The sequence below is a fragment of the Alligator sinensis genome, unplaced genomic scaffold (assembly GCF_000455745.1).
Source record: "Alligator sinensis unplaced genomic scaffold, ASM45574v1 scaffold137_1, whole genome shotgun sequence".
Lineage (NCBI taxonomy): Eukaryota > Metazoa > Chordata > Crocodylia > Alligatoridae > Alligator > Alligator sinensis.
Window position 1 is genome coordinate 176,477 of NW_005842545.1, and position 13,742 is coordinate 190,218.

Consider the following 13,742-nt stretch of genomic DNA (forward strand, 5'->3'; position numbering starts at 1 on the left):
TGAGTGGTCAGACCTGGCTGACTGCTCCTCCCAGATGTCTGGGTAGTTTAGGTCACCCATGACAACCACATCCCTTGACTTCACAGCCTCCATGAGCTGACCTGAGAATTCCAGGTCCAGCTCGTCCCCCTGGTGAGACAGTCTTCAGTAGACGCCCATTATCAAGTCCCTTTCCCCGCGACCCCCTTGCATTCTTATCCAGAGAGCCTCAGTTTGCCCCTCCTCTGACCCCATCCTGATCAAGGAAGTGCATTGCTCTTTGATGTAGAGCACTATACCCCACTCCCCTTCTTTTTCCCCTGCTCCGTCTCATCTGTACAGGCTGTAGCCCCCGCTGTCCACTGCCCAGTCTTGGGTAGGATCCCACCAGGTTTAGCCCCGCTAGGCCTGGCTTCAGACCACAGTATTACTGTGTGAAACCTGGGAGGGGTATGGCCACTGTCTTGGGCAGGGGCATGGTTTATGAGGCAGCAGCTATCAGTTATGCATGAGTGGAGCTAGAAGAGGGCAGGCTGGGCCCAAGTCCTGATAAAGCAGAGGGTGGGGATTGTGGGAGACACCAGAGATGGAGCAGCCTGAGGGGAGTGGAACATAAGTGATAGCAGTCACTCACAGCACTTAAGGGGCAGGGCTCACAGGAGTGAAAGTGAGTGGGAGGGGGCCATGTGGATTGGTCTGTGGCCTCTTCCCGTGGCTGCACGGCAAGGGGGCAAAGTTTAGCTGCAAAAGGGGTACAGCTGAAGGAAAGGGACAGGGCTTCAGACTGTTCCACCCCTCCCCCCTGCCCTCCCACCTCTGCCTTGCTCCCAGAACATCTGCTGACCCAGCCCATCCCCAGTGAGGATTTCGGGTTCCCTGATTCCCTCTTCTGCCTGGAGAAGTTCACACCAGTCCAGCCCCAAGGTAAGACATTGCCTGCATTCCCTGGGAGGAGTTGGGGCTGCGAGCCCAGATTCCTGGGTTCTCTGGAAGAGAAAGGGGGATGACAGAATGGAGCAGGTGGGAGCTGAGAATATAGACACCTGTGTTCTCTGGGAGGGGTCTGGTGGGATGGAGCAGGGGGGAGCTGGGAAGCCGAGCACCTGGGTTCTCCCCCAGCTTTGCAAGGTTGGGGGTGGGGGGTATCAGGGGCCCCTCCTAACCCCAGTTCTCACTGCCTAGGCTCCCAAACCAGCAGCCCCTGCTGCCAGAGCTGATCAAAATCAAGGTCCCGCGCTCGTGCCTGTCACTGTCATGGCAGCCCCTGCTCTAAGACTCATCATGTTGATATGCCTCTGCTCGCAGTGAGTCAGACTCCATCAGGATGAAACCTAGGGGTCCAGGCTCCTAGCCCCTTCCTTCTCTCACCCTGCTTAGAGAGCACTCAGTATCTTCTCCCAGATTTAATCTATTAGACCCCACTCTTGTCCCAGACCTGGAATAGAACCCAGGTGTCTGGACTTCCAGCCCTCCCTGCTCTCATCCCTGACTCCCCTCTAAGAAAAAACAAGCTTTTGGATGCCCCTGCTAACTCTCTCTTCTGCCTCCCCTCAGGTCCCCTGCTACAGCCTGAGAAGTTGCCCGTCCAGGGACCCCTCCCCCAGTACCAACCTACAGCCGGGCAGAGCCCATTAGCAGCCAGGATACCTGGGTCCCCTCCCCACTGGGAGGGGGCTGGGAGAGGGCAGGTTAAAGTGAGGGGGACTGAGAGCCTCGACAACTGAGTACCATTCAGCAGTGTGGAAGCAGAAAGACTGGGGTGGGGGGTCATTTGTTTGTTTTAGAGTGACTGGACTTGTCTGGATACCTGGGTTTCATCCTCATCCCTCAGGAGGCAGTGGGAACCACAGGGTTAAAGCAGGGGAGGTCTGGATTCCATTCCCAGCACTGGGACAGAAGTAGGGTAAACATAGGATGGGAAACTGAACACCTGGACCTCAAGGGAAATGTGGCCTAGTGTTTTTAACGTTAGGGGGGGCACACAACAGGACTGGGATGCCTGGGTACCTGCTCCAGTGCCAGGATGAGAGTGAGGACTATTAAGTGGAGTGCAGAGAGGCAGGGAAGGAGAGAACAAGGGGGGCTTAGACACTTAAGTTCCCTTTCCAGTGCTAGGATGGACAAGCCCAAACACCTGTGTTTCCTTTAGGGCCTAGTACACTGGTAGAGTGTGTGTGTGTGTGTGGGTACAGCAGGGGGGAAATGCTTGAATTTCTTCTTTAGTGTTTGGATCAAAGGAGGGGCTAGTGTCAGGGGAGAGGGACCCCAGATGCCTGGGTTCCTTCTCCAGTATTAGGCTGGGGTGAGGTTGTGCGTTAGTGACAGGAGCAAGAACCAACACTTGGGTTCCTCAGCTAGTGCTAGAATGGGTGTGGGGGGGCTAGGGTGAATGTTTTGGGAGAAAAGGGGGAGAAGCCTAATTCCTCTTTTCAGGATTAAGATGGGAGTGAGGTCTACTGTGGTAATGGGCAGGGGGAGTGCAGGTGCCTGGAGTTCCTATCCAAGAGGGCGAGTATGAATGCTTGGGGAAGAACAAGCATTGGAGCAGGGTTCCCTTGCCCATGTGATAGCCTCCTTTGATGCAAGTCTAACAGTTTTAATGAATAAAAACCTTCTTAGCAAAGCTCATTGGGATAACTCTATTGCACCCTCCTGCTCCTGCAGTGGGGGCTCATGTCCCCAGTCCAGTTCTTGTGGTGGGAGACAGGGAATGCAACTTCCTTCCCTCATCCATTCAGAAGTCCATGGCAGCTGTGAGAGTGGTGGAGAGCCTAGTAGCAATTTTCTCTGGGGGGGGGGGAAGAAAGAAGACAAGTTATGGGGTTAAGTGGAGAGGAAAAGAAGTGCCCTGGACACCTGGGCTCCCTCCCTAAGGCTAGAAGAGGCATAGGGTTAAATGGGGAGGGGGTTGGTAAGAGACCCCTACCTGCTCTCTTCTGCTGCTGCTTACGCCTCCTGCTGGCTGCGCAGAGGCCCTGCCCCTGGAAGAGGGGGTCGAGGGCAGCGATGTCAGGCAGGCTGGGGCCATGGGGCCTAGGGCTGGCAGCTGTCACTCGTGCCTTCACTTTGGCTTGCAGCTCCACAGTCATGGGGCAGAGCTAGGGGGGGAAGGAGGGGCTTGTCATGGAAATGAGCTTGGGGGAAGGTTCTCACATGGGAAGGAGGGGGTGGAGCTCAGAGGCCTTGCCCATTCACCCTGTCATTGAACTGGGTTAGAAGGAGGAGATGGGATTTAACAGGGAAAAGGATACAACTTGCAAATAAATTGAGAGGAGCCTTCCATTGGCTACTGGTGGAAAGTGGGGGTGGAGCTTAAGCAAAGCCCTGCCCACTTTGGCCCAGATAATCTCTAGTTCTTGTACCAGGTGATTAAGGAAGGGGCTTAGCATGCAAATGATTTAAGAGGGAGTCTCTCCATTGGATATGAGTGGGAGAAAAAGGTGTATCTAAGGGTTCTGCTCCTTCCAGTAGGAGCTGGGTGCTGACCAGGGATCTGGGTTTTCCATTTCCCACAAAAAACCCAGAAAACCACAGATTTCCCATTTTTATCACGGAGAAAATGGATTTTACCTTTTAGCAGAGAAACCTGGGGACTTCCTGATTTTTGCAAAGAGCTCTGCAGTCTGGCAGAGTTCCAGTCTGCAGAGGTCTTTACAAGAAGGGCAGGGAAACCCCCAGCCCTGTCAGGAGGGGTTAGGAAAGGGGGAAGGGTGGAGCCTCAGGCTCGCACTCATCAAGGCTTGGATCATGGTCACTGTTTGTTCCTGGAGCCTGTAAGGTAAGTGGGGCATGGGGGACAGCTGGCTGGGAGCTGAGCCAGATTGAGAAATGGGAGGAGGTATGGGTCTCTGTGCCCACTCCCAGGAGCAGGGCTAGGGGGGGTAAAGGCAGCTGTGTCCCTTTGAGGGCCACACATGCCGCCCTGCCGGAAGGGAGGGGGATGGCCCTGACCCGCTGCCACCACTGCTGCACCCCACAGTGCTTTGCCGTGGCTGGTTGAGCCCCTCCCACTGTCAGTACCCCTCTGCGGGCCATGCATGCCGCCCAGCTGGATGGATTGGGTGGGGGGAGGCTTGTACGCAGCAGCCACCACCACCCCACCCCACAGCCATGCCTGCCACTGCAGCTCTGCAGGCAAGCAGCGCAGCAGCAGCAGCACGGGGTGGTGGCAGCTGCCACATGTGAAACCCTTTTTCCCCCCCCTCCCCCCAATCCTGCCAGCCAGGCGATGGTGCCCTTGTGTGGGCATGCAATGACGGGAGGGAGCTTGCACGCAGCGGTTGCCACCGCCCTGCACTGGCACTGCTGTGCCACTTGCCCGCAGAGTCACGTGCAACCAGCCGCAGCAAAGCAGCACAGGGCACAGCAATGTGGGGCAGTAGTGGCTGCCACGTGTGAACCCACCCCCTCGTGTCTGGCCAGGTGGTGCATGTGTGCGGCCTGAAGAGGGGCACTGCTGCCCTCGTCCCCTGGACCCACTCCTGGGAGCAGGCACAGAGAGAGACACCCCACCCCCAGCAGGGGTGGGGCGTGTCTGCCTGCATGTGCAGGGCTGGGGGGGACTCTTTAATTTTAGTCACAGATTTGAGGCTTTAACTGGAGAACGTGATTTTTTTTTTTTTTTTTTTTAAATCGGGGATTACCAGGATCCCTGATGAGTTAGGATCCTGGTTTTCTCTGTTTAAAAATCAGAGAAGTTATGATTAAAACCTCCCAAAAATCTGTGGGCTTTTTGCCATTAAAATAAAATGCCACTATATAGAGGTATCAATTGAATACTATGTTGCAATGATATATTTACAATTTTAAAGCAATCTGGAAGCCTGCCTATCAGTGCTTCAGTCACTATAATAAACTCTAAATAGCTGTAAATTTTGGTGTTTGATTTTGGGTTTTTATCATGGAAAATCAGGTCTCCCTACCCCTTCGCTCACTAGGATAGAGGTCCAGCTGTGGCTGTCCCATTCCCCACCCCCACTTTGTGGCACTGAGCAGCTCTGCTATGCCAGTGCTTGGTCCCTGCCCATGCCATTGCTCCTCAGTCCCCACCCAAAACCCTATGGACCCTACCAGTGCTGCTTATGTACCCCCTGCCTGACCATCCTTCTGCTCTCCCCAGTCCTGCAGGCTGAAACTCTGCTAGCCTGCAAGGGAAAACCCACTATTTCCCACATTTTTCTCCTTAGAGAGAGAAAAATCTATGTTTTGCCATGGAAAAATGCAGTAAATGGAAAACCCAGATCCATAGGGATGAGGGGCTTAGCATACAGATAAGCTAACAGGGAAAGACTTCCACTGGATACTGGTGGGGAAGAAGACTGGGCAGAGGATGGTCCTGCCCCTTCTTGAAAGGCTGCATATAGGGTTGTCCCTGTTTGGGGAGGGGGCAAATCAGGGCGATCGCCTCAAGCCCCACCATGGCTGCCACAGACTGCCGGCTCCATCATCGCCCCATGCTGCCAGCTCCAGCCACTTGCCACTCCACGCCCCCCACCCCCTCTCCCAGGGACAGCTCTGGCTACATAAGAAGGGGCTCGATATGCAAGTGAGAATAGGGCTCACACTGGAGAAAAGGATGGTGAGAGCCGAGTAGGCTTCATTGGAACCTGACTGGAAAGGGGGAGGGACTTGCTTGCGACTCCACCCTTTTTGTAGAGCACAGATCAGATGACAGCAAGAGGGGCTTGGCAAGAAAATGAGCCAAAGGGAGGGACTCATGGAGAAGCTCCACCTACTTGCCCACCTGAATCCAAGTGGTGATGGAAACAGAGAGGAGCATGGTGAGCTCGTGTAAATGGAATGTCAGTGGGGAAGGGGTGGGGCTTAAAGGGGTGGTCTCACCCCTTCTTCTCAGCCTACCTTCAGCTCCTGGTATTCCTCCATACATTCTGGCTCTCCTTCCTCTTCCTTCTCCATTTCCATGGTGGTCTCTGGGGCCAGGCCAATGCCCCCAGGAGCCAAGGGGAGAGCTGCAGAGAGAGAGTGGTGCTGTGAGTCTGCCCCAGATGCCTGGGTTATTTCCGAGGCTCTGGAAATGGGGGAACTGGAGAACCCAGGCATCTGGGCTCCCCCCTCCTCTGGGAGGGAAGTGGGGTCTTGGCAGATGTCAGCAAGGGAGCCCAGATGCCTGGGTTCTCTCCCCAACTTTGGGAGGGGAGAGGGGGCTGATAAGTTGCAATAGTAAGCGGTTGGGAGCCCAGACACATGGTTCTTTCCCCAGTTAAGCAAAGGCAGTGGAGTATGGTGGGTCAGAGCAGAGGGTAGGCTGGGTTCTTTCTACAGTTGGGGATGGGGAGGCGAGAGTGGCGACTTAGAACCAGTAACTGAGAGGATGCCAGTGGGCCATAGCAGTAAGGGGTCAGGAGCCCAGACATCTGGGTTGTCTTCCAGCTATGGAGGAAAACAGGGTTTGGTGGGTTAGCATGAAGACAATTGTGGGCTTGGATACCCAAGTTCCTTCCCAGCTATGAAGTAGGACTGAGAGTTCGATGGATTAATATGGAGGGAACTGGTAGCCTGGCCACTTGGGTTCTTTCTATAATTGAGAGAGGAGTGGAGGCTGATAGGTTGCAGTAACAAAGGGCTGGGAGCTATAGGAGGCAAACAGGATCTAATGAGTTAGTCTGGAGGAAACTGGGAGCTCAGGTGACTGTGTTCTCTGCTTGCTCTGAGAGAGAAACAGAGACTGGTGGTTAGAGCAGGGGTGGGGGCTAGGAGCCCGGACATCTAGATTTATTTCTGCAGACATGGGAAGGGAGTGGGAGCTAGGACAGAGAGAGGCTTGGAGCTGAAACCCTTGGCTTCTCTTCTTGCTTTGAAAAGAGAACAGAGCCTGGGGGTTAGAGCAGGGGTGGGGGCTGGGAGCCTGGACACCTGGGTTCTCTCCCTGTGCTAGGAGAGATGAGTTAGAGCCAGGCAGGTAGACAGGGAGCACCCCCAAGGACCCCACTTACTGGCCAGTGCCTCCTCATTGCCCTGCTCCAGTGCCTCAAAGTCAAAGGCCTTTCCCATCTCTGTAACTATCTCAGCACTGATGTGGGTGGGCAGCATATGGGTCTCCGGGGGGTGTGTGAAGTAGCTGATCTTCCCACTGTGGGGAAGGGAGAAGGGTCAGCTGGGATCCCTGCCTCATCCTTCAACCCACCCCAGGAAGGAGCATATAACAACACCCAGGATAGGACTCTTTTAGAGCCAAGATGTGACCAGATCTGGGGTGGAGAGGCTGGAGAATGTCATGTGAGATACCCCCTTGCCTCATCTTCTGCCTCACTGGAGAAAAGCATTGAAGAACCCACCCCACAACAGAATAGGGCTCCTTGGGAGATAAAGATGCAACCAGCTCTAGGGTAGGTCAGCTGGGCAATGGCATCAGCCAAAAAGAGCCCTATTTTCCACCACCCCCCCGGCAGCCAGTGTTCCTCCCCCCACTCCCCCTCCCCATCCTCGCCTTGTCCAGTCATTTAGCACAGCTCTGGCAGCCTTCTCATGATCAGGTAGCCCACCCTTCCTCAGTTTCCCCTGCCGCCGGGCCAGGTGGGCCAGAAACTCCATGGTGTCATGATAGGTGGGGACCCCATAGTGCTCCATTATCTGTGTGGGAAGAAATAGGTAGAGGGTCCCCCCAGGGCCCATTTAGACCCCCTCTCATTTGGGAGGGCAAGCATCTTGGGCCATGGCCTCAGCCAGGGCACCCAGGTACTGCCAAGCTTGGGTGTGGGCTGCTCCCAAGATGGCAGCTCCCACTTTCACCGAGGCCTTGGTAGCTCCCAAGATGATGGCCCTGCTCTCCACAAGGCCTTGGCGATAGGGTCTCTGAAGATGGCAGCTGCTGGTATTGTGGAGACATCCATTTGGCACCTCCCCCAAGGCAGCACCTCTTGCCTTCCCCGAGACCTCAGCTTTGGTGTCTCCCAAGATGGTGGCTCCCACCCTCCCTCCCTGAAGCTTCAGCATTGGCAGCTGCAGACATCATGGTGACCCCCATGTTTGCCACCATCTTGGGAGGTATCATATTGGGCACTGCCCCACTGAGGATCCTACCAATGGGTGTTCCTTTAGCTATCAGCCTGGATCTTAGCAACCATCCCATATCCCCTCCCCCAAGGGCCTCCCTTAGTAACTACCCTATAGGCCATCTTGCTCTTCTCCAAGGCTCCTTAGTAACCATTAAGTGCCCAACCCCCCATGCAGGCTCTCTTAGCAACCACACCCCATAGCAATCACCCTGGCCCCAGTAGGCCTCCCTTAGCAACCATCCATTTGCCCCCACCCTGGGGAGCTCCCATAGCAACCAGCCGCCTCCCCTCCCCCCCCCCGCAAAGCACTTGGCAACCAACCCTATAGCAACCACCCTCCTTTCTCCAAGGGACCTTAACAATCACCCCATAACAACCACCCTCCCCAGGGGCCTTCAGCAACTACCCCACACATGGAAATTTTCCCATAAGGGGCTCCCTTGGCAATTGCCCTATGGCAACCACCCACCCCAAGGCCCCTTAGCAACTGCCCCTCCCCCCAGGTCACCTGCTCCTTGGCACAGCGCCGCAAGATGGCCATCACAGGGGTCACAGGGTCTTGGAGACGCTCGAGGGGGAGGCAATGGCGCAACACAGATCCTGTCCCAGCCCCAGCAAGCACCAGCCCCGGACAGTCTAGTAGTCTCACGTGCTTGTCTAGCTGTACCATCTGTAGGCACCTGGGGGGGTGGGGAGGAGAACAGGCTATATTACACCTGGGGTGGGGTGGTCCCAGGCATCCAGGCTCTCACCGTGAGGAAGCAGTGCGAGATCTGAGGGAACCCAGGCATTCAGACTCCCACAGAGGAAAAGGGGCTGTACGAGAGGTTGAGGAGAACCCAGGTATCCAGGCCCCCATAGTGAAGGGGAAGCATGAGAGCTGGGAACCTAGGCATCCGGCTCCCACCACAGAAAAGCAGCAGTGCAAAAGCTGGCGGAGGAACCCTTGCATCCAGACTCCCATGGTGGAGGAGCAGCAGCATGAGACCCGGGGGGGGGGGGTGTCTCTCTTACTTGGTGACACCAGGGGTGGCCCCCACACTGCAGGCCCGGCCCCGCTTCAGGCTGTTGATAAGGCTGCTCTTGCCTACATTGGGGAAGCCTGGGAGGAGAGGGAGGGGATGGGACCTAGATGTCCAGGCCCCCAACCTGTCCCTTGTCTAACCCATTGGAGTCTACTCCCTACACTGAGAACCCAGGCATCCAGGCTCCCTCTGATTTAATGTACCAGGCCCCCACCCCAACTGAGAGCCCAGGTGTCCATGCTCCCCCTGCTCTAACCCACCAGAGCCCACCATTTCACTCAGGGACCCCAGGTGTCTGAGGCCCACTTCCCTCTCCCCCTGCCCCACAAGCACCCAGGGGTTCAGGCTTCCAGCCATCCCCTGCTCTAACCTTCCCCCCTCCACCATCCTGAGAAAGCCTAGGTGTCTGGGCTGCCCCTGCTATAATTCTCTATCCTTCCCAGATAACCTAGAAAATCCCAGCTCCCCCCATCCCTACCCCCACTCTTCCCAGACAACCCACACATCCGAGCTCGCTTTACTCTAATCCTCCATCCCTCCCAGAGAACCCAGGTATCTGGGCTCCCCCTGCTATAGCCCTCTATTGTTCCGAGAACCCAGGCAACTCACCCACAACGCCCACGGTGATGGTGGCTGCAAGACCCTGGCTGCGGCTGTAGCCCCCCAGCATGTGGAGGAGGCAGTCAGCTCCCACGCAGCCCCCGCTGGCCAGCAGTTCTACTGAGGCCTTGGCCACCGGCACCCAGCTCTGCTGCTGTGTAGGGGGAGTGGGGGGTGGGCAGAGATGCAGGTGATCAGGGGACCCAGGTGTCCAGAGCCTGCCCCTACCCTAGAACTGGGGGCAGGGAACCTAGGTCCCTGAGCAGCTAGACCCCACAGCTACCCTCAAACTGGAGATGGAGGTGGGGAAGAGGGGAACCCAGGCATCTGGGTTTCTATTCCCCACCCCTCCCTAGAGCTGGGGGAAGAACCCAGGTGTCCAGATCCCCACATAATCCCTCCCAGAGTCAAGGAGGGAAGTCATCTGGGCATTGGCACTCTCCCTAAAGCTGAGGGGAGAACCCAGGTATCTGGACCCCATCCACACCCCACTGCAAATCCATGGTTGGGGAGAACCCAGAAGTCTGGGCTCCCACCTACCAGAACCAGGGAGAGAACCCAGATGTCCAGGCAGCTCCCTCCCCCTCACCAAGTTCCTGCTCTGCTGCTGGGTGCAAGCCTTGAAGGCGACAGTGGGGAACTCGTTGCGCAGGTACTGTAGCCACTTAGCCACCACCTCCCTGGGCACCAGGTCTGTGAGGAAAGAAGCATGAAGAGTTAAAGTGGGAGAGAACCCAAGTGTCTGGGCTCCCAGACCCCCACAAAGAATCCAGGCATCTGAGCTCCAGTCCCCTACACTCTCACTCCTGCCTCAAAGAACCCAAGCACCCAGGCTCCTAGCCCCCACTTCTCTCACCTTCCACCCCACTCCCAGTGAACCTAGGCATCCAGGAGAGCCCGTACCAATCTTGTTGAGCACAAGAACAAGGCGCTTCATGGCTCCAGCCTGTAGCACTGTCTCCTCCACCAGGGAGCAGCGGCAGCCCAGGGGGTCTCGAGCATCCAGCACCTCCAGGATGACATCTGCTGCCTCCACCACCTGTACTGAACATAGCCCAGGTCAGCCAGGATCTCCTCTTCAGGACCTAACCAGGCCCAGCCCTGCTTAGCAACTAGGGGCTGGGGTCTCTCACCCAGGGCCTGACCTGGCCTGGCCCTGCTTAATGGCTGGGGATATTGGTCTGTCATCCCAGGACCTGACTAAGCCTAGCCCTCCTTAGCAGTAGGAATTAGTCTCCCATCCAGGGCCCAACCAGGCCCAGCCTTACTTAGCATCTGGGGTTAGCTGGATGGAAGGGGAAAAGCCAGACATCCAAGCTCCTAGACCCCACCCCCTACCCCTTGTAACCCATGTAGCTCCCAAACCTGGGGAAGAGCCCAGGAGCCCTGAATCCCAGGCTCTACCAGCTGTAACCCACCTAGGGCTAGGAAAGAACCCAGGGGTCTGGGCTCCCAGATCTGGACACCCCAGTTTCTCAACCAGGGCCCATCCTGGGTTCAATTAAGCCTGACCCTACCTAACAACATGGGGTCTCCCATCCAGGGCCTGACCAGGCCCAGCCCTGCTTAGCAACCATGGAATATCACTCTCATCCAAGGCCCAACCATGCTTAGCATCTAGGGATTGGTCTCCCATCTAGAGCCCAATCAGACCCAGCCCTGCTTAGTGTGGTACTGACCTTCCGAAACTCCCGGTAGTATGCCTTGAGGGAGGCGTCCTTCTCGGTGTACTCAGGCCCCTCCAGTGTGAGCTGTCTGACCTCCTTAAGGGGAAAGGGAGTGAGATAGGGAAGGGGAAAAGCCAGGCATCCAGGCTCCTAGACCCCACTCCCTGCCCTTTATAACCCACATGGCTCCCAAACCTGGGAGAGAGTCCAGGAGTCCAGGGTCTCAGGCTACCCCAGCCCACAAGCCCCGATTCCCCTCCTAGGGCTGGAAAAGAACCCAGGTGTCTAGGCCCCTGCTGTTGTAACCCACCAGCACCCACTTCCCTCCCAGAAAACCCAGGTGTCTGGGCCCCTGTTCTGACCCCCTGACCCCTACCCCCCTCTCAGGGCTGGGAAATAATCCAGACTTCCAGCCCCCACTGCCCTCCCAGATCTGGGTGGGATCCAGGTGTCCACAGCTGACCTGGTGCTCAAAGTTTCTCTGGCGCCGGAGGGCATCATTCTGAAGGGCCTCCAGGCTCCGGTGCCGCTGGGTCTCCTGCTCCCGTGCCTGGCGCTGCCGCTCCCAGACCTCCTCTGCCTGTGGAGAGAACCCAGGCATCTGGGCTGTTAGTCTCTCTGCTCTAACCCCAAGCCCCACTTCCCTCCCAGAAAACACAGGCATCTAGAGTCCTCTGTCCCCACTTACCCTGTTCCTTCTCAGCTCTGCCTCCCTCTTGGTCTGCTCCTTGAAGCAGGAGAACTGGGGGACACCTGGATCCTTTTTCCCATGAGCCTTTGTGTCCTTCTTCTGTGGGGATGAGTTAGTCATGCCCACTCCCCCATCCCCCATGCCAGGGGATAGAACCCAGGTGTCTGGGCTCTCAGATCCCCCAGTTCTCAGCCTCCAAACCCCACCCAGAGGATGCAAGAATTGGGCCCCCAGCCCCCAGTCCCCCTCCACCACCTTGGCAGCAGTAAGCCGGGTCCTTGCTGTTCTCCGCTCTGTGGGGTGGAGCAAAGGATTAGAAGGTTCATAGGGATCAAGGGTCAAGATTAGGGTCACCCCTCCCCTATGGTACCTACTGGGCCAGGTCATGGTGGTGTTACTGGTCCTGTGTTGTCTCAGCTGGGTGCAGTCTGGAAGACAGAAAACAGCAGGTGGGACAAGAGCCCCATACACTTGGGTTCTCTACCTCTCAAGGAGGTAGGTGGGGGGAGCTGGGAGCCCAGATGCCTGGGTTTTCTTTCCACTCTGGGGTTCAGAGCAGAAGGGAACGGGGAGCCCTGACACTTGAGTTCTCTCCCAGCTCTGGGGTAGTGGGGTCAGAACTGAGAACCCTCACACCTGGATTCTCGACATAGTCTGGGGCAAAGCAGTGGGGTCTGACGGAAGGCTGGAAGCCCGGATGCCTGGGTTCCCTCCCCACTGAGGGACAGGACTAGAATTTGATGGGAGCCTGAGACCCAGATGCCTGTGTTCCCCCTCCACTATGGGAGAGCAATAGGGGCAAATGAGTTAGAATAGGGGGCATATTGGGTCCCCTGGTGGAGGAGTGGGGGCTGGGGGGAGTGAGAGCAGGGGGGGGTTGGAAGCCTGGGTTTTCTTCCTACCTTTGTCACTCCAGGTCAGCCCCTGCTGTCCCCTATACAAGGGTGGGGGGGTGTTAGCCCCAGCTTTGTCCTCACAACTCCCCGCTCCCCCTCCAGCACCGCCCCTTACCCACCAATTCATCTCCCTTTACCTGCCTTGCTCCTTGCAGCTCAGCTACTACCCACGTGACTTTCCTATGACACATCAATTCCGGGCTGCTTTCTCTATCTGAATGTGGGCGTGGCTTGGAGGGCAAGCATTTTTTTCCGCTCATCTCTCTTAGACTGCGCATGCACCTTTCCCGTTTACGCACTCCTAGCCTGCGCATGCGCTAGTCTTATTACCAGCCTGTTTCACTTCTTCCTTCTACTGCCTGTCACCCTGCAGGCATGAGGTTGCAGCCACCAAGGTGCCGCAACACGGGAGCATGCAACATGTGTGTATAACTGTTTGCTTTGTGCTGCTAATAATACAGATACTAAAGCAATCAAAGAACCGGTTGGACATCAAAGGATTAACGGCCCCTGGAGTCGGTTGCAGATTGATTACATCAAATTGCCTAGAAGCACAAGGGGTAACAAATATTGTTTGGTAATTGTAGATGCATTTACTAAGTGGGTAGAAGCCATTCCCACACGGAGAAATGATGCATTAACTACTGCAAAAGTACTAGTAGAACAGGTATTGTCACATTATGGAGTACCAAAAGGAATTGATTCAGATCAAGGTCCCGACTTTGTGGGAGAAATAACCAAGGGAGTATGTCAAGCTTTAGGAATTAAACAAGGTTTACATATTGCAGGACATCCACAAAGTTCAGGTCTAATGGAAAGAACTAGCAGAACTTTAAAGTTAGCCTCAAAAAAAGGTGATAGAACAACAG

At 56.1% G+C, this 13,742-nt stretch overlaps 1 protein-coding gene across 7 annotated transcripts; it reads right to left on the reverse strand.

Annotated features, from left to right (window-relative positions):
• Positions 1-2,554: 2,554 nt before the first annotated feature.
• GNL3L (G protein nucleolar 3 like) lies at positions 2,555-13,141 on the reverse strand. Of its 7 annotated transcripts, none has more exons than XM_006031984.3 (17): positions 13,015-13,141; positions 12,880-12,911; positions 12,352-12,405; positions 12,233-12,270; positions 11,975-12,076; positions 11,750-11,866; positions 11,299-11,382; positions 10,523-10,658; positions 10,209-10,312; positions 9,629-9,770; positions 9,009-9,096; positions 8,503-8,674; positions 7,427-7,569; positions 6,933-7,069; positions 5,839-5,948; positions 2,906-3,077; positions 2,555-2,766 (listed from the first exon to the last, which is right to left on the reverse strand). In XM_006031984.3, exons 1-17 carry the CDS (start codon positions 13,131-13,133, stop codon positions 2,714-2,716), a joined length of 1,803 nt encoding a protein of 600 aa, XP_006032046.2. In that variant the 5' UTR covers positions 13,134-13,141; the 3' UTR covers positions 2,555-2,713. The 7 variants fall into 7 exon arrangements, with proteins under 7 accessions (XP_006032046.2, XP_006032045.2, XP_006032048.2 ...); XM_006031983.3 differs by having other exon boundaries at positions 9,629-9,773; positions 13,015-13,140; XM_006031986.3 differs by having other exon boundaries at positions 9,629-9,773; positions 12,880-12,901; positions 13,011-13,140.
• Between the last annotated feature and the right edge of the window lie 601 nt (positions 13,142-13,742).

Coding starts and splice junctions, on each gene's coding strand:
- GNL3L (XM_006031983.3), bottom strand. CDS start 13,133: ATGAGCGGAAAAAAATGCTTGCCCTCCAAGCCACGCCCACATTCAGAT. Junction 12,271..12,351: donor CACCACCATGACCTGGCCCA/GTAGGTACCATA, acceptor TCCACCCCACAG/AGCGGAGAACAGCAAGGACC. Junction 10,659..11,298: donor ACTACCGGGAGTTTCGGAAG/GTCAGTACCACA, acceptor TGTTCAGTACAG/GTGGTGGAGGCAGCAGATGT.